Source organism: Emys orbicularis, chromosome 2, assembly GCF_028017835.1.
Source record: "Emys orbicularis isolate rEmyOrb1 chromosome 2, rEmyOrb1.hap1, whole genome shotgun sequence".
Classification (NCBI taxonomy): Eukaryota; Metazoa; Chordata; order Testudines; family Emydidae; genus Emys; species Emys orbicularis.
Genome location: NC_088684.1, coordinates 4,031,575 through 4,048,431, shown reverse-complemented (window position 1 = coordinate 4,048,431; position 16,857 = coordinate 4,031,575). Strand labels below are relative to the sequence as shown.

Sequence of the window (16,857 nt, the reverse complement as noted above, 5' to 3'; positions counted from 1 at the left end):
CCACGTTCACATTTGGTCTGGTCAGATCTGTATTAAGTCCTCAAAAACTAAAGCCATAGGGCAGTAAATGTAGTTCACATTTTACACTGTAAGGCACACTTGTCAGTCGTGTAGGCCAAACTTGAATCCTTTTCAAAGTTTTATGGTATAGTGGAGGGATTTTCCAAATCATCACCTGTTAAGCACCACCAATGTGCTAACTAGATACCCTTAAACCGGTATTTTTGGAAAACTTGCTTTTTTTAAAAAAAATTCCCTACTCATGAAGATCTTTTTGCAGACACTGCCAATATAGGACATGCTGTATTGTACTTGACTGCTATAAAACCAGCAGAGGGAGCAAAGGAAACTATTTCCAGAGGTGCACAAAGTTAGCTGAGATAGGGGATGCTTATGCATTTTTTCATAAAATATGCTCTTGAAGATGAATTTGGCTTCCTTTAACTGAAGGCGTTTTCCTTCATAGGATGTGCACCCATTATTAGGTTGGAGTAAGGTTATGTGTTAGTAATGGGCTCCTGGCTTTCTTGGAAACCATGAAAATAACAGGAGTACTTGTGGCACCTTAGAGACTAACAAATTTATTAGAGCATAAGCTTTCGTGGGCTACAACCCATCTCTCAAATATATTTTGAGCTAACGAACTTTGACACTCACTGGATTTCAGTTAAAAATCAATTACTGCCAAATGGAAAGGACAAGAGTTTTTAAGAGGGTGTCTCAGGGTTCATATATATTAACCTTCATTATATGCGACAAGCTTATTTTAAACACAGCTATTTTCGAAAGGTCTGCCTATAACTTTAAGCTAGACTTTGTTAAATGCTATTGTTTCACATTTAAATCAACTGAAATAGCCCATACAAAGGAAGAGGCATAAATGTTGCATTTGATTGGTGTGAAAGTCTTGTGCTTTAAATATTGTTTATAATCCAGTATGAAGTCAAATTTAGCTTCCAGGATATCAAAATTATCAAACATGATATTGGAGAGATTTTCCTAACTGCAGGATTTACAGCAGTGTTCAGAAATCCAGGTAATGGTTAGCTACTAAGTTTCAAGATAGTAAATTAGTAAAAGAGTAAGTGCGTTGAATTATGCACAAATCCAATTTAAAATTAAGTAGCTGAAAAGTCAGTTCCCTCTTTGCTTACCTGCCAGTCTCAGTTTCAAGATTCTATTTCACTCTGCAATAGGTGATCAAATCAGAAACATTTAAAACTGAACATTTCCCAACATTCCATTGGGTGCAGATGGCGATACCAACAGTTGGAAAAAATAAATCAGAATTCCTCTCTCAGGACTCAGCAGACAAGTAAAGGGGGAAGTACTTTCAAATATAAGTGCCTTTGCCATTTTAAACTTACACTTCTTATTTTGGGAATTTTTACATTGATATTAAAAAAAATCTAACACCTAAATACAGTATTAAAATCAATTTCTAAGGGAACCCTTTTTTTTTGCTTAAAAATAAAAATTGATACTTTTCATCAGGTATAGAAGACACTGAACAACTCTTGTCCAGTTGAAACAATCTAAAACAATATATTTCTCTTGATTCAAATATCAAAACTGGAAACCCTGAAAGTCAGACAGATTTCATTAAAAAAATAGTTTAACTGGATGCTCTACCCTATGGACATAAATAAAACACTTTTTACTACAGTAAGCCACCAGTTTCAAAGATATAGAGAATTAATCCTACTTATTACTTTCAAAGTCAAAGCGCCCCATTAAGTGGGTGGCAACGTGGGGATAAAGCAGCAACTCTATGATCTGGCCCTCAGGATAAGCCATGCTGTCACAGCTTCCTTGGCATTGTGACCAAGCAGGCAATGATGACATCAGATTATAGGTCAAAGTCAGAACATATGCCAGTTAAATAAAAATGACTACAATGTTAATCAGGTGCACATAGTACTCTAGAATGTAAAGATGACCACGTTACACGCTTTCATTGTAAAAGCATGGTAGCCCCACACTTACTTTAGTGTCAGATTTCTGACTTAGAAATATTTTACATGTTAACCTTTGTACTCAGAGAAAAAAGGAGCAGTGTCTACCCCACAAGACAAATATTGAATAGCAATACCTACTACAAGAAATCTTTTAAAGGGAATGGGGTGTTTGACCATTTACACCAAGGAACTGTTTTGCACAGGAGCTTCCTTCCAGTGTATCCGCAGAAAGGTAGTACCATCCTCCACAGAGGAAGAAATAACCTGAATTGTGGTTATTGAGCAGTAGGTGGAGAAGGAAAAGGGATGATGATACTGAAAAAGGTTAGGACTGAAGAAGGAATAGGATTAGGACTTTTCACAGCCAGTGATTGCTTAAAACAGGTGTTATTCAAAATTAAACTACAATCTTGCAAGGGATGTACAATTTTATTATACCGTTCACCTAGTTTTGACCATCTCAAGTGTACAAAATGTGAAAGTGCAGGGAAAGTGCATGCTTAGATCAGCATTTGACTAAGATGGATAGGACAGTTATGTCTATAAACCTGAACTTTTAACGTACTGACTGCAATAGCGCAATAAGGACACTGAAGTGGGAGCTTCGGGTATTGTGATTGCACAAGGTGTTTTAGATTAATGGGAGGGGATTGCTCATTGGATTTGGGTTCTCTTAAATCATACCAAGAACAAAATATAGGCTGGAAGTGAACAGATAAAGCCTTCAATTTAAAAAGTCACATATGACTGTATCAGGTGAATCTGTGGCAGGCAAGTGCTTGCTCTGCATCTAAAGGTCACCTTCTGGTTACAATTCTCAACTACTTCAGAGAAGAGGGGAAGATAGTCTTGGCTCTTAATATTCTGCTATTACATATTTAACATTTAGTCTGCATTACTATAATTGAAGTCGGACATAAGAAGGCAACTGCATAGCAGATAAAATGGGAGATTACTTAATCCAGTTTAACATAACTCAGGACACCATTACTATTACAGGATTTATGTGTTCTCATGTAAAACTAGATGAGAGATCTTTCTCTCCAAAGAACTGAAACCAGAATGAACTGCTGTACTGGTGAATGGTAAATTCCTATAAGCACACTGTCATTTCTATTAGAAGACAGAAAACGTAAATTGACAGTGACCTGTTTATAACCGAGGTGAACAAAATCCTAGCACCAATACATGCAATCCAGTGATTTTCTTGGGGGGGTGGGAAAAAGCAGAAGTGACAAGATATTGACCTGTAAGTACTTACTTTTTTAGTTCCTATGACAGCATTAAGAAATAAAGTTAAGAAAAGTGAGAAAGTTTTATTTCTAGAGACGCAGAACCAGTGAGAGCACAGTTAAACGAGTTGTATAGCAGGTAGAATATTACTTGTATAAAATCTTTTAACTTTCAAAAGAAATTAGTAACAACACAGTTTACTGCAAAGTTGTGGCTGCTTAATACTAGTGAGTCTGGAACAAACTAAATAGAACTATGTACATATACATCTAAAACCCAACTGTATTTGTTTTAAACTACTGTAGTCAGCACTAAAAATACAATTAGATTACGTACAGACTGGAGTTGTTACCTCAGCCTACTTGATAGGGATCAGCCTTGGGTAAACTACACATGTTTTGAGTATCCAGAATAGCCTTTAGAGATGTTAACTAGCTGAGTTAACTGCCAGTTAGCTCTAAGGATTAAAAAAAAAAAAAAAAAAAAAAAAAGACAAGCCTGTAGCAGAAGCTTGTTAAAAGATTATACAAGAACAATTTCTGGAAGAAGTCCAGTCCCCCTAAAAATTTAACAGGTCTCCTTTTTAGTCAAGAGTGGGTTTGAGACAGAAAAGATACATATTTCTATGTCTGTTAAACATATTTTAAAAGTTAATTCCTTCAAACGCAGCCTGTGGGCCACATGCAACCTGCTTAAGATATTTATCAGCCCCCCAGGGCATGATCAACTTAGCAGAAATCAAGCTTTTATTTATTTTTAACATATCAAATGCTAGTGCAAAGAAAATCTTCCAAATGGGAACTGCATGCAACCAATTAAGAGCCTACAAATATCCTGAAACAACTCTGAGACATGGTCAGTTCCCTTTTACCTCAACGGAGTGTTAATTCTTAAACCCAATTATGGTTACGGCTACACTAGAGAGTTTACCACCACTGTAAGCTATCTAACTGCTCTAAGCCCACGGGAGAGAATTCTTCCACAGGGGCGCTTATGTCGGTGTAACTTACGTCTCTCAGGGGGGTGGTTTATTCACACCCCTAGGTAACAAATTATGCCAATTATGCTGTAGTATAGACATAGCCTATGACATTTAAAAAAATCAGATTTTTAAATAATATAAGTATACAATTGCCAATGTAAATTGCACAATTATACACATAGGACAGTTTCATATGCAAATACCTGATTTAACAAAAATACCACATCTACATTAGGGAAAGTATTTTAACAAGTTAAAACCCTAGTGTAGACAAAACCATTATTGCTTTAATATGTGTCAGCTTCTGGAGGTAACCTTGAGTAGCCAAGGCAACTCAGAACAGCGCTGGTAGGTGCTTTGTAACAACTCTGCCCAGAGCGATTCATTTCACTTTCATGAGCACTAAGCTTTACAACTAAAAAATAATCTTGCTGTGCTTTATGAATAATCTCTGCAACAGTTTCTATTTCTGAGTACGTCAACAGTAGAAATCAGAGAAGCGAAGAACCCTATTCTATACTTAAATGCAAAGTACAGTAACTCCTCATTTAACGTCGTCCCGCTTAATGTTGTTATAATGTTACGTCCCTGCTCAATTAGGGAACGTACTCGTTTAAAGTTGTGCAATGCTCCCCTTATAACATCATTTGGCTGCCTGCTTGCAAGACTCTGAGGAAGAGCAGCAACTTTACAAGGGAGCATTGCACAAGTTCCACTTCTCCGCCTCCTCCCCCTCCCTCACAGCGCTTCCCCCATGCTTAGGACTTTCTGGGAGGGAGGGGGGGGGGAGCAGGGAAGCGCCGCATCTCCACTACTCCCCCTCCCTCCCAGAAAGTCCTAAGCGCCGCCAAACAGCTGTTTGGCAGCAGGGAAGCGCTGGGAGGGAGGGGGAGGAGTGGGAAAGCGCCGCGTCTCCACTCCTCCCCCTTCCTCCCAGAAAGTCCTAAGCACCGCCAAACAGCTGTTTGGCGGCGCTTAGGACTTTGGGGGGGGGGGGGGGGGATGTGGCGTGCTCCGGAGAGAAGGTGGAGTGGGGGTGGGAAGAGGTGGGCCTGGAGTGGAGCGAGGACAGGAAGAGGCGGGCCTGGAGCATTCCCGGCAAAGTCCGAGCATGTTCTCCGGGCAAGCTGCCGCTGCAAAGGTGCTTCCTAGTGTCCTTGCCTGCAGCGGGCTGTGCCTGTGTGGGGTAAGCCGGAGGCACTTCCCAACCATAGTACAGTACAGTATATAATGCCTTTTGTCTGCCCCAAAAAAATTTCCTTGGAACCTAACCCCCCGCATTTACATTAAATCTTATGGGAAAATTGGATTCATTTAACATTGTTTCACTTAAAGTTGCATTTTTCGGGAACATAACTACAACGTTAAGTGAGGAGTTACTGTACAATCACCTTATAAGCCTTTATCGTGCTCCCTAAATTGAATATGGTTATTAGTTTCTTATGCATTTCATTCATCGTAACTATTCTAAGAGCCACTAATATTATGTACAAAATGTTTCTATGATTATAAAAATATGTGCACAGACTAGACAAGAAAAGTGCAACAATGTGTGCTCTTGCTGCACAGGTTGGATACTGGCTTTTGTATTATCCATACCACTGAAACATAACAGGCAGCAACTTAAATGGTGGCACAAAGTGTACCAGCTATTTGTAAGACTTAAAACATCAAAAAGGCAATGGTATTATTTGTGTTGATCAATACATAGTTAACCTCCCTCACCCAGTGTAAAGTTACACAGGACAATGCAGTGAAAACTTCCCATAACCAACATATAAGCAACATTAACAACCATCTAAAAGCCCTCTAAGTTTCAACAATTTCTAATTGAAAATGCATAGTTGGTCAGCTACATTTTCAGTTTCTGCTTATCATCACTTCCTGGATGTCACAAACTAAAATTGGATTTCCAATGATACAGGGGAACGCGTTGTTAAAAATGTGATGAAAACACTTATATCAATGTTTCATAAAACCCAAAATAAGATTTGGGCTTAAGCTTTTTACCTGTATTATTACTTTAAGTTTGTATTTCTTTCTTTCTTTCTTTTTTTTAAATGAAGGGAACACTTTTTCCACAGCAGCTGTTGTTTCTGAAGGGAAATGTCAGCTGCTTTTCAAAATCCACAATCTTAAACAGTGCAAGATTACCAATGAGTTCACCGTATCTCCCTACCGTAGAGCCCATCGATAATGAAATAGAAGACAAATCCCAAATAGTTTCATTACCACATAATATTAAAATTGTCATTCTGATTCTTTACAAAATACAACTTTATGATGAGGTGGTTCCCACTGCATGTGTTCTGTAATATTTTTTGCAGCTCTCGGCATCTACATGTCATCATTCTGGATGTAAATCTGTTTACACTGTTTGGCATCACTGACCTAGACAAAGCCAACAGGGATTATGTATAGAGTACTCTCACACTATCTCACATGTCACATCCATCCCCCAACAGAATCTACTGAAAACTAATCCCAGCAACAGCAAGGAAAATAAATGTCAACTACAAGTGAAAACCCAGAGTGGAAAGAGAAATGTGGTAGTTAGTTCAATTATGTGCACATAAGCAAGAATCACTTTAGTTAAGCATTTGATCTCACTAATGAAATTACCAATCCAGATACCTGCAGTTCTTTTTGTGGGGAGATTGCGGAGTGTTTCAAGACATAACTGAGCAAAAGGATTGCCAGTCAGCCAACAAAATGACAGTTGGGACCTCCCAACTATGATTCCTTGAAACCTTGACATCTGCCCCCAGGTGATTAGCAACCAATAAGCAGCACCTAAAGTCACTCAGCTAATAAGTGCAGAAAAGCAAGTCTGGAGATACCTGTCACTGGGAAAGAAAGGCTCCATTTGCTCCTCCAGACAAGTGTGTAGTACTGCAGAAAATCAGTTGGGAAAGGATAAGAAATAAGTTGTTAAGAAAAAATATATCAACTAGTATCGGAGAATGAACAGAATAGCAAGTGGGGGAGAGGAGAAAAGTATACCTGTAAAGGAAAGGAGCAAAGCCAGGCAGAGGAAAAGAATATGTACCTGAAAAGAAAAGCAGAACCAGAGAAGGTAATAAAGAACATCTGGCCAAGCCAAGCAACTCTATGGTATTCTCCCTGTCTGTAACAGGATAGACTTTTGAATGCTGCATCCAATCAATTCCAAAATCAGGGAATGTTTTAGGCATCAATGAGCAGAACCCTATCGATTTTGGTGCAAATCAGAAAGCCAGAAGGGGGTTGAGGGGGGGGGACACAACCCCCTGCATTTAGTTAGCAGAACCTGCAGTTTTAACCACATCTGTAATTGTCTACAGATGTACAAGCCAGTAGATAGCAGCCATTATTATTTTTTTTGGGGGGGGGGGGGGGGGGAGAGAATGCCAGGAATCCCTGAAAGAGGAGGAATTGGAGGATGGAACACAAGGAGCTTATGAAAGGAATGGAAAATGTAAGGAGCCACTTATGAGTGCAATGCACTCAGATTACAGATGCAACAAACCATGCGACTCTCTACGTAATAACTGTGGTTATGACCAGAATAAATCAGGATTAAACAGAGATTATGGAGTCGGACTGCTACACAGCAACAGAAAGTACAAGGACAGCAGCATAATCCTGTGAGGTTCAGGACAGCCTGAACTGTTACAGAGCTAAAAGGAAGTTGGGGATGATCAGTAGCTTGCTGGATCAGGCCCTTTCTTAGGGAGTGCTCAAGGATACTCCATGGCAGATGGGCCTATTATCAGGGAGCTAAAGTACCTAGATAAGAAGACCCATCAGATTTTCCCTGCCTTTGGTTTTTCAGTGGAGAGCCCCTCAAGTGCCAGCAGAAGTTACCAGACTGAGAGCTGCTGAAAAGTGAGTCAGCATCACAGAGTTCACACCCCTCATCTTTGGGCTGCTGGCATACAGGACAGAGCTCCCTGATTGTGAGGGGAGCAGCAGGCAAACAGACTGATGCTCACAGTGGGGGTGCAGGGGGACAGGAGGATTCTTTGGAGGACCCTCCTATAAGCCTTCCTGGGACCACCTGCATCCACAGCTGAGCTCCTCAGCCATGAGGGAAGCACAAGCTGGTAGTGGGGGGAAGGAGTTTTGGGAGGCTCACCTATCATCCCCCCAGGACCTTGCTCACAGCAGTTATGGGGGAAAAAGGATTCTTCTGAGCAATAGAGTCCCTGCCGCCACTCGCTATCATCCCCCTCCCCCACAGGGTACCGGCACCACAGCAGGGCTCCCTGGCTATGAGGGGAGCATATGATAAGCAGAATGGTGGACAAGGGCCAGCATGGGGGGGGGGGGGGGGGGGAAGCACAGAGACACAGAATCCCTGCCCCCACCACCAGAAGCACCTGCCCACAGCAGGGCTCACCCCTGTAAGGGAAGCGGGGACGGCTCATGGGGAGGAAAAGATCCTTGGGGGCACAGAGGAATGCAGATGAAGTCCCTGCCCCCCCTCCTCCCTCCCTCCCTCCAAACCACCAGCACCCCCGGGGGAGGTCCCTGCTCCCCCTCCTCCCTCCCTCCAAACCACCAGCACCCCCGGGGGAGGTCCCTGCTCCCCCTCCTCCCTCCCTCCAAACCACCAGCACCACCGGGGGAGGTCCCTGCCCCCCCTCCTCCCTCCCTCCAAACCACCAGCACCCCCGGGGGAGATCCCTGCCCCCCCTCCTCCCTCCCTCCAAACCACCAGCACCCCCGGGGGAGGTCCCTGCCCCCCCCCCCTCCAAACCACCAGCAGCCCCGGGGGAGATCCCTGCCCCCCCCTCCCTCCAAACCACCAGCACCCCCGGGGGAGGTCCCTGCTCCCCCTCCTCCCTCCCTCCAAACCACCAGCACCCCCGGGGGAGGTCCCTGCTCCCCCTCCTCCCTCCCTCCAAACCACCAGCACCCCCAGGGGAGGTCCCTGCCCCCCCTCCCTCCCTCCAAACCACCAGCACCCCCAGGGGAGGTCCCTGGCCCCCCCTCCCTCCCTCCAAACCACCAGCACCCCCAGGGGAGGTCCCTGCCCCCGGCCACCAGCACCCCCGGGGGAGGTCCCTGCCCCCGGCCACCAGCACCCCCGGGGGAGGTCCCTGCCCATGAGAGGAGCACGGGGCTGCTCAGGGTGGGGGCGGGGAGGCTGGCGGGAAACCCGCCTCAGCCCCATGGCCCATCCCCCTCCCGCGCGGTGCAGGACCGGGCGCCGCCTCCCCCTGCCCTCAGCTCCCTCACGGGGCGGCTGCCTGGCCCGGCGGTGACTCCAGGCCTCTCCCCCCCGCCCGTCCCCGCGAGGGCTCCGTACTCACGCGGCGGGCGCGCAGCTCTACTCGGCCTCAGTCAGCAGAAAGGAAGCCCCGCTGGCCGCGCGGGGGATTCTGGGTCGCGGCGCCGACCAACCGTGGCTAGAGGGAGGGGGAGCCGGCTCGCGGCGGCGCTGTGGGGGCCACGCAGAGCGGGCGCGGGAGTGGAACAGTCCGGGTGAGGAGTGGATCTTTGCTGTGAGGGGAATGGCCCGTTCTGTGGAAGTACATCCCCGGCTGTGGCGGGGAATGGAAAAGCCCGAGGGATTGGACACCCCCTCTTGCGACAATAGAACATTCCGGCGAGGGTGCCGGCTATAGGAATTACAGCCTACCACGGGTGGAAGAGTCCAATGGGAGGGGGGAGGACAGGACGTTCCACTTCGGGGGGGGGGGAAGGAAAGCAGAGACGGCGCATGCGCTGTGGCCGCCGGCCCGCCCTATCGGCTCTCAGGGGCCAGAGACGAGACAAAAGACCTTGGCTCCCCGCCCCTACCCCCGGTTATAACGCGCCCCCCCGCGGGCCGGGCCCCTCCGTCTCCCCGCGACTGTGCAGGGCCGGGCGGGTTTATGGCTGCCAGCGGCCGCGGCCCCGGCGCCGGGCCCCGCCATGGATCCAGCCGCGGCTCGGGCCGGGGAGCGCGCTGAGCGGCCGCAGGCAGCCCCCCGCATGGCCTGCGGGCAGGACGCGCTGCTGCCCCCGGCCGCCGGGGACCCCCCGGCGCTGGGCCTGCGGGAGCCGCCGAGGCGGAGACGCTCCCCGGACGGGACGGGCTCCAGGCGGCCCCGGGGGCGACCGGGCAGCAGCAGCAGCAGGGCCTCGCCGGGGCTGGAGGAGCCGAGCCGCCGGGAGCCTCCGGTGGAGCCGGGCGGACGGAGCCCGCTGGAGCTGGAGGAGCCGGGCAGCAGGGAGCCGTCCCCGGTGTGCCTGGAGCTGGGCGAGCCCGGGGCGGCGGCGCGGTGCCGGCGGGGCGGGGGCCCCCCCGGGCGGGGCCCCGGGGGGCTGTCGGTGAAGATGGCCTTCCGCCGCGCCTACTCCATCAAGGACAAGCTGCAGGCCATCGAGCGGGTGAAGAAGGGCGAGCGGCAGGCCTCGGTGTGCCGGGACTTCGGGGTGCCCGGCGGCACGCTGCGCGGCTGGCTCAAGGACGAGCACAAGCTGCGCTGGTTCCTGGACCAGCTGGGCGGCGAGGTGGGCACCCAGCGCAAGAAGATGCGCCTGGCCAACGAGGAGGAGATCGACCGGGCCGTCTACACCTGGTTCCTCACCCTGCGGCAGCACGGCGTGCCGCTCTCCGGGCCCATCATCCAAGCCCAGGCCGAGGCCTTCGCCCGCCAGATCTACGGGCCCGAGTGCACCTTCAAGGCCAGCCATGGCTGGTTCTGGCGCTGGCAGAAACGGCACGGCATCTCCAGCCAGCGCATCTACGGTGAAGGTGGCGGAGGGGGGGACCCCGCTGCTCCGGGGACCCCGCCGCTCAAGGCGGAGCTGGAGCCCGGGGCCCCCTCTTCCGCCTTCCCGGACCCTTCGCTGCTCCTGCCCCTGCCGCCGCCTCCTCCAGCCGCTGCGGCTCCTTCGGACGGGGGAGGCTACGGGGACGAGCAGATCTACAACGCCAATGTAACCGGACTCTACTGGAAGCTGCTGCCGGGTCAGGCTGGGGAGCTGCGGGCCCATTCCCCCCGCCTGCAGTCTCCCCCCCGTCGGAGGCTGGTGGTGAAGGAGTGCGTCACCGTGCTGCTGGCTGCCAACCTGACTGGCTCGCACAAGCTGAAACCGCTGGTGGTCGGGGGGCTCCCAGACCCACCCAGTCTCCGGCACCACAACCAGGACAAGTTCCCAGCCTGCTACCGCTACAGCCCCGAGGCCCGGCTCGGACTTGCCCTTCTCCGGGCCTGGTTCTTTGAAGATTTTGTGCCAGGAGTCAAGCGTTATCTGCGCCGCAGCTGCCTCCAGCAGAAGGCGGTGCTGCTTCTCAGCAGCCCCCCGCCACCCTCCGGAGCTGACCCAGAGGAGCCACCCCAGCTGCAGACCCCAGATGGCTCCATCCGAGCCCTCTTCCTCTCCAAGGCTGCGGCAGGGGGCAGCTCGGCTGGAGGGGGAGGCCGTATCCCAGCCCCGCTGGAGCAAGGCGTGGTGTCCGCCTTCAAGCAGCTCTACAAGCGGGAGCTGCTGCGATTGGCCGTGTCCTGCGTGGCCAGTGGGGGAGGCGGCCCGGCTGGGGGGCCCGGCCCAGCCGGTGGTGGGAGTGGCCCCCTGGACTTTGTGCGCTCTTTCCTGCTCAAGGACATGCTATACCTGGCTGGCCTCTCCTGGGACCTCATCCCTGCTGGCTCCATCGAGAAGTGCTGGCTGCTGGGGCTGCGTGCTGCTTTTGAGCCCCAGCCTGGGGAAGAGGAACAGGGGGAACCACTGGGTGGGGACAGCAAGGTCTTCAGCGATCTCACCCACCTGGCTGCCCTGGCCTATAAACGCCTAGCACCTGAGGAGGTGGCCGACTGGCTGCACCTGGACGATGCGGCGCCAGGCATGGAGGGGGAGGATGGGGAAGGGGATGGTGGGGATGAAGGACCTGGAGGCTGTGGCGGGGATGAGGATGAGGAGGCAGCAGGGGTGGATGCAGGCGGTGGGGGGGGCAGTGGAGTGGAGGAGGGAGGGGATCCCCCACTGCCCACGGCCCGGGAAGCCATCAGGGGCTTGGAGACAGCGCTACGCTGGCTGGAGAGCCAGGACCCCCGGCAGGTGGGACCACTCAAGTTGGTGCAGCTCCGCTCCCTCATTAGTATGGCCCAGCGGCTGCACCAAGGGGGTAGCTCAGACTCATAGGGGGTACGAGGGGGACTGGAGCTGGTCAGCCACCTACTGCTGCACCTTTGGGGGTGTAGCCCCACCAAACTCCCATGGGATGGATGGGGACTAACCCCACTCTGCAATGGGACTGACAATGGGGGACCCAACCCCCCCACCCATCATTGCTAGGGAGTGGGGTCTAATACCTCGTGGGGCTCAGATGTCCCTCCCCCTGGGGCTACCCCCTGTCACTGAGGGGTAAGCCTACTTCCTGGGGCTAATAAGGGGGGATAACCCCCCCATAAAATGCCATCACTTGAGGGCTATTCCTCACTCTAAACATCATTGGGAGGTGCTATTCCCTACTCATGGAATGTAGGGGGATAATTCCCAGCAACATCACTGGAGGGCTAATCCTTACCCCTGACATCAGCAGATCCCCCCCCAACCCATGGGGCAGAGGCAGGGGGACCAATCTCTGTATCCAGTGTCGCTGCAAGGAAGGGGCTTACCCCCATTCTCCTGGGATTGAGGGGAAACTAACCTACGGCCCTGAGAAGGGCTGAGGCGGGGGACTGGACATCAGTGGGACAGAGAAGGCACGCTGCCCCCTAGCTTGACTGAGAGGGAGGGGATTCTCCCTCACACGAGTGGGACTAATGAAGATGGCGGAGCTGTGAGATGGTCAGCAGTAAGAATCCTGCTGTGAGGGGAAGGGGACATGCATGGCTACACACCGCCAAGAGAGGCTCTTCCTTCTCAAGTTGTAAAGAGGGAAAACCGATGCTGGGCAAGGAACGAAGCTAAACAGATAGCTTGGCTGCAGTCTCGCACGCAAAGTTCTGTGGAGGTGAATCCAGGTGGCGGCAGCAGCCTCACTGTCTAGACCCAAATCATCAATGGACTGTAGCTGCTACCAGGATGTAAACTGGCAGCCACGTGCTTGGGTATCTTTTTGTAAGAACTAATGTTACACTCTGGAGGGGGCTGGTCATTCATACCCTTCCCATTTGCTAACTGGTTGCTTGTTAAACTAGGGTGGGTTTAAAACTGGGGTGGGTTTTACATGCACTGGATTAGAACTGGTACGCTCTGGGCTGGGGGTACTCTTAATAAGCTACAGGCCACCCCGAGAGCTGGTGAGCTAATGTAACCTCCATGGCTACTTTATGTGCACGAGGGCTGCTATAGCTCTTAAACCATGGATACTTCAGACTTTTTAAAAATTAAAATACCATTTTTTGCCATCTTCTTATAGCAAAACAGTTAAGCCTGGTGGCTAGGAAGAGAACAAAATTCCCTTCAGCGGTGGGACGTTCTGCAGGCAGAAGATTCTTGGTTTTGCCTCTGTAGAGGCTGTTCTAGTGAGGCAGCTTGTAACATGTGCTGCAGCTGGAGTGAGGCAGGAATTGGAGGGGCCCACATTTATATTAAAAAATAGAGGCATGAGATTCTAATTGGAATCTTTATTTTTTTTTTATTTTGGCCTGGTTTTAAAAAAAATACTTTTAGTCTGGCTATTTAGCAAAAAATAAAAAATAGTTAGTTGAACAGTCCTGCATTGTGGCAGGTGGGGATGGATACTTAGCCATTTTTCCATCTCATAACTTCAGAGTCTATGAAGATCTAATCAATTTCTGTTCCACTTGCGGGGGGGGGGGGGGGGGGGGTTGGTAAATCGTCCCCTTAGCAGGATGTATAGTGAAGCAAAATAGATTTTAATGTTACTTGTCTTCTTCAAATGATGTGGCAATTAAGCTTTTGATTTAACCCTTGAAATTGCATTAACTGTACATGATTCTCCTAAATTTGTTTCAATAGGCAAAGTCATCCCGTTACCTGTAAAAAACAAAACAAAACAAAAAACAAAAAAACACTGGCTGCTCTGAAAAAGAATCTCTTGAATTGTAGTTCAACTCTTGCTTCTGAGCCCATGAACTAATACTGAGACTTGTTTACAAAATAAAATCTCATAGCTTGAGACCAAGAAGAGTGAATAAATTGATACCATTGCCTTATAGACCTGGTTTTCTCCATTTGGATAATCAGCTCTGAATAGTATCCTTTAAAACTGGAATTCCAGCTTCTGCTTTGGAGGGAGTAGCTTTATTAGGGACAGGTGAAGACTGCCTGCTAGCATATGAAAGACAGTTAATTTAGGAAACAATAGAGAGACAAAAACTAGCACAAAACTGACAGGGTTCATGTTACAAGGAAACTGTCTTTTCAAAAATATAAAGGTAAATTCCACTACAGTAATGTTAAACACTTAGATTACTGGAGCCATATGCACTTTTAAAAAAGATCTGTCTTTATTTTTGCTGTTCAATTTGCACTGTCTTCAGAGCCAGCATATGAAAATAGTCCAATCAATTTCAGTTTTCTCACTGTCACATACAAGCATATGGCAGTATTTGAGTTGTGTACGCTATGGGAAAGTTTTAAGTTACATAATTACACTGATTTACTTACTTTGATTATTTAAAAATAATTTCTATTACGTTTTGTATTTTTTTTTTAACAGAACTTAAATTTTCGCCCTAAGCTACCTATATCACTTGAAAATAGGTCAGCAATTTGTATATTGCTGAAAGATCTCCTTTAGTCAAACACTAGTCTTTGGCTCAATACAGAGGTAATGTGGTGAAATTATATGGCCTCTCTTATACTGGAGATCAGACTAGGTGATCTAATAGTCCCTTTTTGGCCTAAAATGTCTGTGAATCTCTATGAAGATTTAAAACGTCACTCTTTGAAGGAGAGTTGGAATTCTGAGAGACAGTGATTTCTCATGTGGAGCTTCATATGTCACTTGGGGATGGGGGAAAGTTTCCACTTAAGCCTAAAACTTATGAACCAACTACAACTTCTGGTTCCAAAGGACTAGACTGTTAGGAAGATGGAAGGAGGTGAAGGACTTGAGTCAAGCTGTTGACCCTGTGGCAGGCCAGCTAATCTCTGCAGTTACTAATTTCCTTTATTTTTGAAATTAGCGTGGCTGGTAAGTGAAAAGTGACTACACAAACGGCCTTGATGGGATCCCTGTTTGTCTTTCAGTGACTCCAGATAAAATGTACGGTACCCAATTGTCAAGTAAAAAGATGTATTTTATAAGTACCGGTGCAATAGACTCTCTCAGGATCTGAAAGTCAAGCAGGGTTCTTACTTTGCATCATCACAAGGAATAAAGATTCCAGAGCTGGAATTTATTTGGCAAGTCTGTTGATGATGCATGTGACAGAGTAGATGCCAGCTCTCATGAGCTGCTTTATATGCATATGGCTAAGAGGTGTAGGAACGTTTATCGGAAAAGTGATCTGTTAAAGGATGAGCCATTAACTACAAAAATCAGGAGTAAACACGGCAAAAAAGTAAGTAGTACCTGGTTCAAAAAATAATGTAATTAGAACAAATTTCCTTAAGTCAGTAAGGATTTAACTTCAGTTTTTATAAACATTTTGCTAAAAGCTCATTTTAAAAGTACTTCCCCTCAGTCTGATCAGTGTCATTAAGGGAACCAGGAAAAGATTATTAGGAAAATACAATGAATGCTTGGGACTCAGGTGGACTGTTTCAAGGAACAAAACTGATTTCCTTTGTTTCCACTACTGCAAATGGAAAGGCCCCACCCTAAAATTTTTAGTTGGTGTGAGCAAAGTGTAGCTCAGAGCTTGGCAAGATGGAATATTACATGCTGGGACATGTAGTCTCTGGGTTGAGCCTCATAAAAACGACAGTGACTGTAAAATGTTCTTTTTATGTAACTTAGGTTCATCCCTCAGCCTTCCAGCAAGCTTTCAGTGTTAGTCCCAGTTGGGCAAAGTTTGGATAGCACTGGGACATATCTGTATGGAAACTAGGGGTGGCTAAAGCAGCAAGCTGAAAGGTGAAACAACCATCAGAGGAGCAGCGAAATCCACTGGAGGAGAAGATTCAAGAAGTTAGGAGTAATCAACGGTGCCATGGCTTTCAGAGGCTTAGGATGGTGAGGATGGAGTAAAAGTGTTGTGATTTTGGTCTGGACGGGAGCTCTGTCTCACTGGTGTGTACAGGGTGGAAGCCAGTTGGAAAGTCAAGGATCAGATTGGAAGGTGATGTCAGATCTTATTAAAGAAATCTGGAAGATCCTATGTGAGAAGGGCAGGAGAGAGTCAAAAGTAGCAAAATGAGCTGGGGCTACAGGTGTGATGGAGGAGAAATGAAAAAGCTGGCAGAATTAAAGGAAGAGAGTAAATTTGTAGTGGAGGAAATCCGCATAGTCATGTGACTTACCCCAGAGATGATTAATACCACCTGAACAAGAGTGGAGACAATGGGAGTATTGTTTTTTTTTAGCTGCCAGGTGGCTCAGAGGAGACCTGAGAAGATGCTATCCCTGCCCCAGAGATCTGACAATCTAAATATTTGCTGACATGAATGAAGGTGACAAAGAGGTGATGAAGTAAGGGAGGTACAAGCTATACCATCACACTGATAAGCCATGTATGTATGTTCACAATTAGGGAGTATAGAAAAATAATTGGAGCTCATTTTAGCATGTTGGTGAAGTTATGTAATTTCTAGATAGGCAACAATCTGGAAACTTTCTACTGTTTTTAAGAA

The 16,857-nt window shown here is 48.0% G+C and overlaps 2 protein-coding genes across 3 annotated transcripts in view; one reads left to right on the top strand and one right to left on the bottom strand.

Moving 5' to 3' along the window:
* LOC135873553 (elongation factor 1-delta-like) overlaps window positions 1–9,539 on the bottom strand; it is a 32,104-nt gene extending 22,565 nt beyond the window's left edge. The window contains exon 1 of one of the 2 annotated variants that reach the window (XM_065398148.1): window positions 9,471–9,539. The gene's annotated coding sequence lies outside the window, so the exon portion shown is untranslated. Of the gene's footprint in view, window positions 1–6,405; window positions 6,467–9,470 lie in introns of those variants that run through there. The other variant, XM_065398149.1, reaches the window with a different exon arrangement.
* Window positions 9,540–10,479: 940 nt separating this feature from the next.
* TIGD5 (tigger transposable element derived 5) lies at window positions 10,480–12,291 on the top strand. Its single transcript, XM_065400196.1, has 2 exons — window positions 10,480–12,078; window positions 12,115–12,291. The coding sequence occupies exons 1-2, from the start codon at window positions 10,480–10,482 to the stop codon at window positions 12,289–12,291; spliced, it is 1,776 nt and encodes a 591-aa protein (XP_065256268.1).
* Window positions 12,292–16,857: the final 4,566 nt, after the last annotated feature.

What these genes read in the sequence shown, in the direction of transcription:
- TIGD5 (XM_065400196.1), top strand. Translation starts at nt 10,480, where the DNA reads ATGGCCTTCCGCCGCGCCTACTCCATCAAGGACAAGCTGCAGGCCATC. An exon ending in AGGATGAGGAGGCAGCAGGG is followed by an intron (nt 12,079 to 12,114) that starts GTGGATGCAGGC and finishes AGTGGAGTGGAG; the next exon opens with GAGGGAGGGGATCCCCCACT.